This window comes from Eupeodes corollae, chromosome 1 (assembly GCF_945859685.1).
Source record: "Eupeodes corollae chromosome 1, idEupCoro1.1, whole genome shotgun sequence".
NCBI lineage: Eukaryota > Metazoa > Arthropoda > Insecta > Diptera > Syrphidae > Eupeodes > Eupeodes corollae.
In genome coordinates, this window is record NC_079147.1 from 19,423,305 (window position 1) to 19,435,498 (window position 12,194).

Genomic DNA, 12,194 nt, shown 5'->3' on the forward strand with positions numbered 1-12,194 from the left:
TCGAGCTTACAAAAGGATAGTCGTTGGAAACAATGACGTAGTGTTGCAAACATTTTTTACAAATGACCAGACATTTTTACTATCTTTGAGACATTGTAGTATTTTTGCCGAATTTAATGCGTCGACTATGTCCGTCTTTCTGGCTGATTTCATCTTATTTTCAGTATTCCTCAGTGAGGTTGGCTTTGTAAATCCGAAAACTAAATGAAAGAATTAAGTATGAAATCATATCTGCGCTAAAATCCACCAAGAATTGAATACATCGCCCATTACAACGATCTTACTGTGCACAAAATGGAAAACAATTCTCTGGATAAATTCGTACAGCGCATCGAATTTGTTGGAAGTCGAATTACTTTGCAGACTTGGGCGGCCATAAATAAAAAAAGGTATGAATGATGCGCCTTTAAACCGTGAGTTTTAACCACATATAATTTAAATTTATATTGGTACCCGGACCATTTTGCGGTAGAGATCATAAGCAACATCATTCCTTACATATACGGCTAAGTCATGCCTATAACGGTGAGGGTTAAACCCCGAATTATCGCTTAGCGCTAAAACAGATGGCCTGTTCAAAACAGTATTTGACTTGAATTCTGGGAGTGACTAAATATAGAAAGTACCAGCTTCGTAATGATTTTCCAGACAAGCTCAATTGAATATTTTAAATAACAACTTACACTTTCTTGAATATACTGCAACAAGAATGGTGAAGCTCTTAGATTATCCACGGGAATATCAAAGAAACCCTGAATTTCCTTTTGATGCAAGTCCATTGTGATTATGTGTGTGAGACCAGATTTGCACATCATCTTCAAAAAAAAAAACAAATATTTAAAGTTAATTTAAACCAAAAAACAATCATATTTAAAATCCACTCACCTTGGCCAACAATTTAGTAACAATACAACCACGTTTCCTCATTTTACATTGCTTTGAATATGGCAAATATGGAATTACACCAACAACAGAACGAGCCGATGAAGTCTTACAAGCATAAGCCATAATAAGCAATTCCATGATGTTATTATTCGCATCCCTTTTAAAACAAAAAAAGCAAAGTTAATAAAAGTATTAGAAATAATTTATAGTTTTTCAAAAACTGACTTAGTTCCAGTTTGAATGATGTATATATCTTTACCACGAACAGAATCACCAATTTCAACCATAGTCTCACGATTTGTCTTATGGAAAACTGAACAACCACCACTCTTCAATCCCATTCGATCGGCAACCATATTTGCCAAATCAGGATGTGAATTGCCATGGATAATGACAATTTCTGATGCTGATGATGCCTCCATTTCGCCTCGATAGCGTTTTGGTGGACGGACACTTCCTAATCTGTAAAATAAATATTAATTACATAAATAAACTTTGAATAGTTAAAATTTAATTAAATGTTAAGTCAATAGAAAAAGAAAACGCCAAGAAAATCTATGGAACTAGCATTTTTTTGTTTTAAAGCGGAACAAGTAAATTATTCTTCCCGGGATATAAGCTATAAAACCCAGGTGGAAGTATAGGCAAATATAAGTGCTCTAATATTATAAGCTTTTTATTGTATATACAAGTTTTAAATTCTGTTAGTGGCGGGGAAAGGGTAACTAGGAACGAAAGCTAATTCTTTGTTTTTATTTTTTTTAAGACGTTTGCTATTCTGGGGGTGTATGAAGAGCGTTGTTTTTTAAAAACGGTTGAACTTATGGAAGCAGCAATGAAAGTCTAAAGTGATGGATGAAACTTTATCTTATGAATATACGTTTCAGTTTTTTTCTTAAGCTAGGTAATGTAGTATCCGTTAAGTGATCGGGAAGTGCGAAGAACTCTCATGCCATATGCCTTAAAACTTCTTTTCATCTGCATTACCTCTTGCGTGGAATTGAAGTCATATCATGCAAATTGCTTCTAAAATTTGGCTTTAGGATTCGGCATAAAACTTTAGGTACCCGCATTCCTGATATTGCTCGAAAAGTAATAGTTAAGATGTGTAAGTTAATCGATTCTTTTTTTCACAAAGGAAATATATTTCATTTATAGATAGTACGTATAAGGGCCTCTCTCATAAGGATAAGGAGACAATATTTATACAAGACATTAGTCATTTCAGTCCTGCTGTAAGCGAAACGCATGGATCTTGCTCAGGTATTAGTAACGACTCCGTCATTTTTGTCAAAATTGGTGAGACACTGCCGTAGAGAGCGACGCGAAGATGGTACTTTCCAGGGTAGACAGACAAATTGGATAAAAAAGGATATTTACATCATCCCTGTCAAACTGTAGCATTGTTTTATAAGCCACTCAAACAAATTAATGGTGAAATTCATCAAAGTTTCAGCAATGAAAATCTAATTGAGAACACAAACAACAGATGGGCAGTTCTTGAAAATTATTGGGTTTTGGAGAATCGTTGGATATATGTTTTAAAGGAGAAAATGAGGTAACTTTTACGACTAAGCAAGCCTAAGCTTCTTATCGCTATAAGTTAGTATCTGAAGGGGTCATAGTTCGATAGGTACACACATGAAAAGAAAAGTATCGGATGATTTGATTTATGTAGATCATGTGAAGATGAAAAGACCAAGTTAAACACTCTCCACTTTTTTGGGGAAACGTCTCAATTTTGCAACTAAAAGAAATTCTGAGATTCTCTATAAATCCTGATCATTTCCTGGGGAGCATAATAGATCCATCGAGATCAACGTGAGATACTTCTCTGACAATACTGATGCATCACCCAGAAGATGAAGGTGATTTTTTGTTATGCGTTTATTGAAGTTGTACCAAGAAGAAGGATTTGCCAAAAATCTGAATGGTTGGAACACTGCAGGCGTCTAGGCAGAGTCAGAAGTGGCTGTAAGGGCTTGTTGGTTAAGGCCGCAGTTAACTCAAAAGGTTTGAAGCACCATTTAAGTATCATGAAGAGTTTTTCAATAAGAAGTTTTATTTTGAATAAGGCAGCTGTTGGGACAAGTGTGCGTCGCTCAAGAATGTAGCTGGTGTAGACAGTAGTCTTGCCCAGGTTTTCGATTTCTAGTCGACCTTTGGAATTAGGCATGCTAAAAACTACATTACAACGTATTTTACAAAAAGACTGTTGGTACCAGATATGAAACGACCATTGGAAATACGAGTTGTATAGTTTATATCCTTTTATCTCTGTCACAGTATTATATTCACATCTTTGTCACACAAAGATCTTTCTTATTTTTGAACTATTGTTTTTCTTTTGTTTATTCTGTTTTTAATAAAACTACTGGCTGGACGTGCCATTTTTATAACGTTTAACTTGTTGCATTTTATTTTCTGAAAGTTATAGACTTTAAATTAAATTCCAACAAAGACTTAGGATAAGTCACTGTTTGGCGTGATATTTTGGGCAATGGATATTATTGAGCCTCACTTGTTCGAAATTTTAGTAAGAAAAGTAGTCATTTGGTAAGATGCTATCGATGCTGGACCCGCTCCAGCATCATGGATGTCCGAACTTTCCGAAGAGCTACAATCGATTCGGACCACTATCTCGTTGTACCCAAGGTTGAACTTTGGGTTTGCATACCAAAGGCAAAATAGGGAGAAGATACAACAAGAGATCGCTAAACCCTTCGCCGACCAATTCATTAGTAACCTCTTTTAAAGTTGTTTCCGTTTGTGGCAGGATAGTATATCAGTAAAGACGACGAAAACCAACAATTCAGTCTTCCCGACTAAGACGAAGGAAGGAATGCCATATGAAGCTGAAGAGCACTTCAAAGTAGCTGGAGATAATTTGATTAGGAGCATGTACCAATTTATCTGTAAACTATAGTCGGAATGGAGCATTTTCAATGAATAGAACCTCATTATTGTTTCCCCGAAACTGAGAACAGGAGACTATCTTAACTGCACCAACTATAGGGGCATCAGTCTCCTTAACATCGCTTACAATATCATCTTTGCGTAATATGTGAACGTTTAAAGCCAACCGTCAACAACCTGATGATATGTCTTTTTCAATGTGGTTTAAGACCAAGAACGTCTACTGTCAATCAATTATTCACACTATAGCAGTTCCTAGATAAAATCCAAGAACATCCAACTGCCTGCAACCATCTCTTCATCGATTTCAATAGCATATGACAGCATCTAAAGGGAAGAACTGTATAGATCCATGTCTAGTTTTGGCATCTCTGGAGACTGAAGACATCTACCTTGGGACCAAACTAGATGGAGAAGTTTGTTGGGTGAGGCCCTAGTTCACACAGGACTATAGCGACATCTTAAGGAAGTAAGAAAGTCATCATTTGGTCATGAAATCTGGGGATTTAAGTCCTTTTTCTTTGGTTACACATATTTACACCAGTTCTCCATCATAATCCACTCAAAACCTTAAAGTTGTAATTCGTGACCTTATTGAGATCATTCAGCCCCAAAATTCCTTGGCTTGATATTGTTATCATTTTTGATTTTATACCTTCCTCTTTAAAACCATTGATTTCTTGAAACAAATACTCTATGGAAGATATCTGGGAATTAAAATGATGGGTATTTCATGTCCAATATTAAATATTTACCTGAGTGCCATATGAACTTGTCCGATTGACTAAGGGTATAGGGTTAAGTTACCAATATAGAATTCGATATCAACTAAAACAGATGATTATTATAATAAAAAGAAAAGGCTTTTCTTCTATAGAAAGTCTGTTGACTATTGCAAAACCAATAACACCAACTACAAATTTAAATCGATACTTTTTTGAAGTAAATTAAAAGAGAATTTATTTATCCCATAAAATTATATGTTGGGTAGAGGTACAGACCGAAAACCATAAATGTAATTTTATGGTAAACAAACTGAATTCTATTGATACGCACAAGGGTCACGGAATTTCCTACGTTACATCAAACTTTCACTCTACATTTTCTTAAGGTGGGTAAGGTACCTACTTATATGAATATGTGTTTTTCACTTCCTGTTCACTATACAAGAGCGTCTATATGCCCGTTACCGTAATCACTGCATAAAGTTCGCAATTAATTGATTTTCATTGCAGGAATTTGCATTATTTACCTATCTGAGACTTTTTCCTATTTGCTCTAGTGAACTAAATAAGTTTTGCTATAGGTATTGTTTTATATGGCAACCATAAAAGATGTGTAATTTTATCGATCAAACACATCGAATGTTGGGAATTTCATTTTTAAATCGTATAGTTTCTTTAAAGTTGTTGTCCTAAACTCAAAAGTGTGGGTATATATGTTTAAATCAATCTATTTGAAATGCAAATAAGAAATTCTAAAGAGTTGTAAGCAAATAAAAATGCAACCAAAACTAACTAAGGACAAAAGTTAAAAGAAAATATAAAATAAGGAACCAAAAAGATTTAAATTTACGATATCCTTTGAACAAAAATGTACCATAGAATGTAGACTTTATTGGAAAGTGTTTAGCCTGCGTGTGATTGTACAACTTTAAAGTATTCTTAAGTCAGTCGTAAATTTCAAAAACAAACCTCTGGAGTTTAGCACGGAATACAAAAGAAGACGACAAACACACCGTATACTTGAATCCTTGTAGGGTGAAATTCCTTGAAAAACAACAAGAACTAGAAGAAGAAACTGTGCGTCAAAATGGATGAAAGGAAGTAGATTGAAGGAAAATTTACTTTATAGAGAGATTGTTGGAAATAGATTGTCAGGCAACATGCAGTAGAACCAGAAACAAGCAAGAGGATGGGTGATTCAGGTAAGAAAGTATGACCAGTAGGTTTTAAGGATTTCATAGAAACTTTCTTATCAAAGGTTTTTTTTTTTAATTTAAATTCAAAGAAGCTACAAGTTTGACTAAGAATAAAGTTGTTGATATTCTATTATGTATGACGGTCTTTGTGGTTTATATGCAAAAGTTTAATAATACTAAGCCCAAACGCAATTATTAAAAAGTTTGATTTGAAGTGAAGTACTATCTATGGATAATGTTTTGCAAGGAAATTAGCTTTAATAAACCCGAAACTACAATTTTAGACAAAACGTTGTTAGAAAAATTTAGTTTGATGCCCAGTTTATTAGATCAAGTTAATTCCAAAGTTAAGCATAATCTCGAGTTTGCTCTGCGTTCAATCAGTTTGAGATCTTAATTTAATTAAAACAAAATTTGCTGCTGATTCTGAATTCAGCGCAGGAATTTTTTATTTAGTATTGATGAAGAACTCGATAACTTATTAAATTTGGGTATTTAGTTTGGCAGTGTCACTAAAAATATGAATGAAACATAAAAATGGGCATTATTGATGCAACTAAAAAGCTATAGATAAACAAGTTGTTTACAAAAAGACGGACCAATTTTTAAATTGTGAGAACCAAAACTATTGGTTCAGCTGTTCTGTCAGATATCCACATATACCAACAATTCTTAGATACCCTTCGAATCCTTTAAGTAAAACACTAACAAGAAGGTATTCGGATGGCTTATCGTTATGAGACCGATCGCAGCAATCATTTTTTTGATTTGGATACAAAATAGTTAAACGAATATTTGTATATAATAAAAACTCAAATAATAGCTCCAAAATGACATCTAATCACAGTTTAAAAGCAAACCATATAGCATGAGTTTCAGCCATGAACAATAAAGACATTATTTAGACAAGAACAGTCATTGTAGCATAGCCGTTGCTTTAGAACTTTTGCCACAATAAAGACTTATTTGTATTAAAGAAAGGTTCTGTTTAAAATTCTTTACAAAAACGGTGAATGGTTTAAGAAACTAAAGCAATTTTAGGCCGTCGTCGTCGTGAGTGAAGTTCCTTCTTGGACTTTGTTGTCCGAGTGGACAAATTCGAACTGTTAGTCATTTTAAATTATAAACCCTTTCCGTCGCTCAAAAAAACTGATTTAAAGTTACTGTTCACGAAATCTCATTTATTTATTTATCGATTTTTCATTGACCTTTGGAAGTAGGTACAAAAACTTTATCCGGTCGATCATCAGAAACTTTATATCTTCGCTAATTCGGTCCTTGAAATTCATCAATATTCAGGTTTTCTTCGAAGAATTATCTTTAGCTTTGATCATGAGGTTCATTTTGAGTCTCGTTTTTACCTCAGAGGCTACTTTAATAACCAGAAGTGGACGAAGTTCCAACGAGTCGGCGATACGTGCAAATCAAGCAACGAAACAATCACAACTTTTAAATGGCCGTATTATTTCGCCAAGAAATGATCACAATTCGTTCTTGGAATGTTGTGATTTAATAGTTTCAGACTTTTTTCTTAGCGGTCATGTCAAAGATAAAGTTTATGATAATGATTCGCAATTCATAAAATTTGGATTGATTTGTAAAGTTAGCGAAGAAAGTTTCATGGAAAGGATATCGTGGTGCTGAATTTAACATGTGAGCGATGGCCTTTGTTTGAGGTACTTAGTCTTTAGTTCATATTAATTAAAACATTTTTCAACCGTCATTGCGTTTCGAATCCTGACCAAGCAGCTTAGCGAGGCGATGCACTACACACCGCGCCACCCCAGCTGAATTATTGTGGTCCTCTCAATTGAATTTACATACTAGCATTTTTATTAGTTTTGTTGTTGTAAAATCGGGTTCTTTCTCTAATCTTTTCCTTTTGTCGTACTGCAAACGTAGTCCATTTGGCTGGTATAGTTTTTCAACATAGGTGGGATACATTTCTCTTTTACAATGAAATAAACTTCCAATAATTTCTCTTTAAAATAAATAAAAGCTCTATCGGAGAATATTCTGAGTCGAAACCATCAAAAATCCCAAAGGAGGTAATAAATAGCCTTAAAGATTTTTCGAGGCATATTTGAGAAAGTGAAGTTGTCCCAAAAAATGTGCCCTAATTCAGGGCTTAACAATTTTTATTCCTATTTCTCATATTAAATGAATTCTTTAAGCTGATTGTACCATGGTACGTCTAACATTCGAACAAGACCCGCAGAAAGTGAGATCAATTATAACGAACTTGATTTCTTTACTTGTGGCGTTGCAGTTCACAAAGGTTACATTGATACAGCGTTAGGTTAAATAAACGACATGACAGGCGAACTTAGTTCTAGAAAAGTACGTAATCATCGAACATAAAAATATAAAATAGCGATCTAATATACATATATATGAATGACATTAAGACCAAATCATTCCTTTACTATGAAGTTGGTACTAAAACGATGGCATTGAATATCAACTTTGACGTTCTTGAGGTAACAAGTTAAGTGGTGTCTTGATCGAGTGTCTATGGCCCGCTTAAGAAAAACCAATGGAAAACGGTACTATCCTCAAACATCTTTTACGGTATTGACATTGACTCTAGCACCAAAAGCATGCCATGCTTTTAAATTTAGATCCCCAATTTGTCCATGAGTTGACCCTCGGAGGTCTTGCCCACTCTTACATCCGCCATACACCAACATGGCTTCTGAAATCTCTGGGCATTTTTTGCTTGCTAAAATTCTTACAAGTAGTAGCCCTGTCATGATGGTTAATGCGTTGGACTGCCATGCAAGAGGTTTTCAGTTCAACCCTGCCAAATTATGATACTTTTATAAATAAAGTATTATTCGATTTTGTTGGTTTTTTGAGATGAGCAGTTTAAAAGCCAAAAATCAAGCATGGGTAGCATCTACTTATAGTCCATGCGTTTTACGGAACTAGAGAGTTTTGAAATAAGAGGTTTCGTTTTGGCATTTGCTACACAAACCGTGAACATTTTGCAGTGAAATTTCTTAGAACTAAAGGAATATTGGTGTCTTGGAAGACAGTTTTTTGAAGTAAGACAAATAGGACTTAAATAAACTTAAGACGTTAATTAAAAAACTAAATATGCTTTATATATGATTTATTGTCTAAAGACTTAATTAATACAATAGTTAGCAGTTTTGTTAGGTTTGATTTGTTAGAGAACAAAATCTGTTAGAAAAAGAAAATCCGTTAAACTAAATCAAAACCTAAAATTTTGTTGACTTAAAACTTTTTGATATATCTCCAAATAATTGTGTAACTAGTGTTCAAATTCGAATTGTTAGTGATGTTAAAATCGAAACCCTTTGCGTCGCTAAAGAAAAACTGATTGAGAGCTACCTTTGACGAAAACCCAGGTTTAACGGGTTTCTATCAAATTTTTGCAATAAGGTATTCCACAAACGACAATATACCGTATTTTGCATAAAGACGTCAGTCTTAAGGCTGTTAAATTCACACAAAATTAATTTTTTTTCGATTTTTTTTTATGTTCAGTGATGATATTGGGGCTCATTTTTATTTTAGAGGCTTGAGAGACTTGAATATGTAATAATGTTGTAAAACTTCAAGGTCCTAACTTGATGGTGTGGTTTTTGGTATGGGGCGATGTGATGGGAACTTAATTTTTTTTTAAAAGAGGCTGGTGCTTTTTCCACGATGAATTTACTCGCTACTGACCTCTAATAAATGATTTTTGATATTTTCAATAAGGCATGATATCACAACTGTTTCATGGCGGTCTTATTTCTACAAGAAGTGATCACAATTCGACACTTAGATCTTGTCATTTAACTGCTTCAGACTTTTTTCTTTCTATATATTATATCTATACTTCAAAATTTGGGAATATGGTCACGAAAAGCTTTATGAAAAGGTTTTCGTTTTCCATTCTTATTGGCATATCTTCGTCTTTACAATGAAATAAACATGCACTAATTTTTTTTAAATTACCGATTTTTTAAATATTATATAAGCTTAATTAAGTTGATAAAAAAAATGGTTTATCTGATATGATTATCTGCCCAACACAATACTTAGATGCAAGATAGGAAATATAGTGCGTCTAAGTATTGTGTAGAAATAGCGCCAGTTACAAGAAACAAGTAGCTTCAAAATGTTTCGAGGCTTATTTGAGAAAGTTATGTTGTTCTAAAATTTGCTCTTAGGTTTGGTAAGGTTAAATTGGCTGCGGATTCAGAATCCACACACTTAGGTCAAAAGAAAAGGCCCATTATGATACCACATGAATCTAGAGAATTACTTATTACTAGTCGAACCATTTTGAGCTTTTTATAAAGCGAAGAAGATATTTGGTATCCTTTTAAGCTAGTTCACTGGGATTATCAAAAGATGAACTTTGCGTCTTAGTGAAAGAGCAGGGCAAGTGCAGAGAAGGTGAGAGATTGTTTCCTCTTCTTAATCGTCCATACAGCTCCTGCAGAAGTCATTTGAGGCTGCACCAAGTCGTATTGCGTGTCTGCCTATAAGACAGTGTCCCGTAAGGACACCTATTAGGGATCTAAGTCTGCTTTGAGATAACAAGTCTTTAGAGCGCTTTAGGTCTGGTGAAGGCCATATGAGTTTAGTGGCTGCGCATGTTGCTAAATTGTGACACCTAGAGTTTGCTATCGCAAAAGCTGTTTCTTTTAGCATAAGTTTACATGTCGCTATCGGGTGAAATAGGTATGACAGTTCTATTTTAAGCGAGGTCATCGGCTCTACAATTTCCTGTGATGTCTCTGTTGCCCGGCACCCAATAGAGGTGAAAGTTAATTTGCTGCGCCATCTTCATAAGAGATGGTCGAAAAACGATGGCCGTTTGAGATTTGGTTGAGACACTATCAAGAGTTTTAATAGCAGCCTGACTGTCAGCGAAGTTGCGGATATTAGAAATTGATATCACGTTTTATCTTAGCCAGGAAAGAATCGCTTAAATTTCCACTTGGAAGACGCCACAAATATTAGGGATCCATCTGTATAAAAATGGATGCTTTTGTCATCCAGGTTCAAGTTTTTGGCAACTCTTCCGAATTGAGTTAAGGAAGTGAACATTTCTTAGAGCGTATTGTAGACATTTAACCATCGAACGTATAAAGTTCGACCAAGCCCCGCAGAAAGTAAGATTAATTTTCTCGAATTTGATTTTTTTACTTCTGGCGTCGAACTTCACATATCTAAAGCGTTAGGTTAAATCAGCGACATGACAGGCGCACGTACATAAGTGCACGTATGTTATTCAAGAAAAATACGTAATCCTTAAAAATAGAAATGTAAGATATCAATCTAATTTATATATGGGTGACATTAAGACCGAATCATTTGTTTACCATGAAGTTGGTAATAAAATGACGCCATTGAATATTAGCTCGGACATGGTTGAAGAATAAAGTTTACTGGTGTCTTCATCGAGTGTCTACGGCCCGTTGAAGAGAAAGTAATAAAAAACTGCACTAATCTAAAATATATTTTAACGGTGTTGACTATTGATCCTGGCAGAAGGCAAGAGAGGGTGTCCAGGCCCACGTAGCATGTCATGCTACGAAGAGGTTCTTGCTACCGCAGGATTAGACGTAACAACTTCGGTATGTCTGTGAATTAAAAAAGCAACAATATTGTCCCCAGTTTGTCCATGGGTTGACCCTTGGAGTTCAAGTAGACTCTCAATTATTTGCCTGTCTAGATCACTAAATAATTTCCAATTGATCTCTCGTATCAAACAAAGTATACATTTCTTTTTATTTTAAATCATGCAACGTGAGTTAAGCAAATAAATAAATTTATTTATTAGTAAACAATCCTATCCACACAGAAAATCATTGACATTTAATATAAGATATTTCATTAATAATCGTATTCTATAAACATTTATTTTAACGATTTATTATAGTTTCCAGTCCACCCAAAGATATCATGTTTCTTTAAAACTTCTACCACTGCAGTGCATCTGTTGGTTGGTTGACCGCAAACAGAAGCAATTTTTTGCAACCAGAAGCAAATCTGTTACCTGACGATACAAATTATAAATCTTAATTATACATACATCTCCGATTACCCAACAGAAAAAATTCCAAGGAATCAGAAAAGAATCTTTAAAATGTATTTATGTAAAAATGTTTATAAGTCGTTTCAAGTTTATTATTTAATTTTTAAAGTACGCATTTGATTGAATAAATGCTGTCGAATTTTTATTACAGAAAACTAGAAAGCATGTCAATTCATGATGTTGAAGTTCGAATGCCCTGCCCAACGTTATCAAGGGATGGCCTTAAGCTTAAGCTTGAATTATCTTATTATTTTATTAATGGAACTTGTAATTCTGATCATTACTTTGTTTTGAATTGAAAAGAATCTTGATTAAACAGATTTTATAGCTCAATTTCATTAAAAATCATTTAGACTAGGTCAAAATCTTTGTATGTATCTATAAGTTTTTAACTATCATTTTTATTACACA

General features: G+C 34.2%; 1 protein-coding gene across 8 annotated transcripts in view; it reads right to left on the bottom strand.

Annotated features, from left to right (window-relative positions):
* Positions 1 to 12,194, bottom strand: part of LOC129954079 (phosphoribosyl pyrophosphate synthase-associated protein 2) — a 42,355-nt gene that overhangs the window by 17,183 nt on the left and 12,978 nt on the right. For all 8 annotated transcript variants that reach the window (XM_056067736.1, XM_056067741.1, XM_056067735.1 and 5 more), the window contains 3 exons: positions 1,111 to 1,347; positions 886 to 1,042; positions 684 to 815 (listed from right to left, as the gene is read on the bottom strand). In XM_056067736.1, coding sequence (XP_055923711.1) covers positions 684 to 815; positions 886 to 1,042; positions 1,111 to 1,307 — 486 coding nt within the window. In that variant the 5' untranslated portion in view covers positions 1,308 to 1,347. The remainder of the gene's footprint in view (positions 1 to 683; positions 816 to 885; positions 1,043 to 1,110; positions 1,348 to 12,194) is intronic.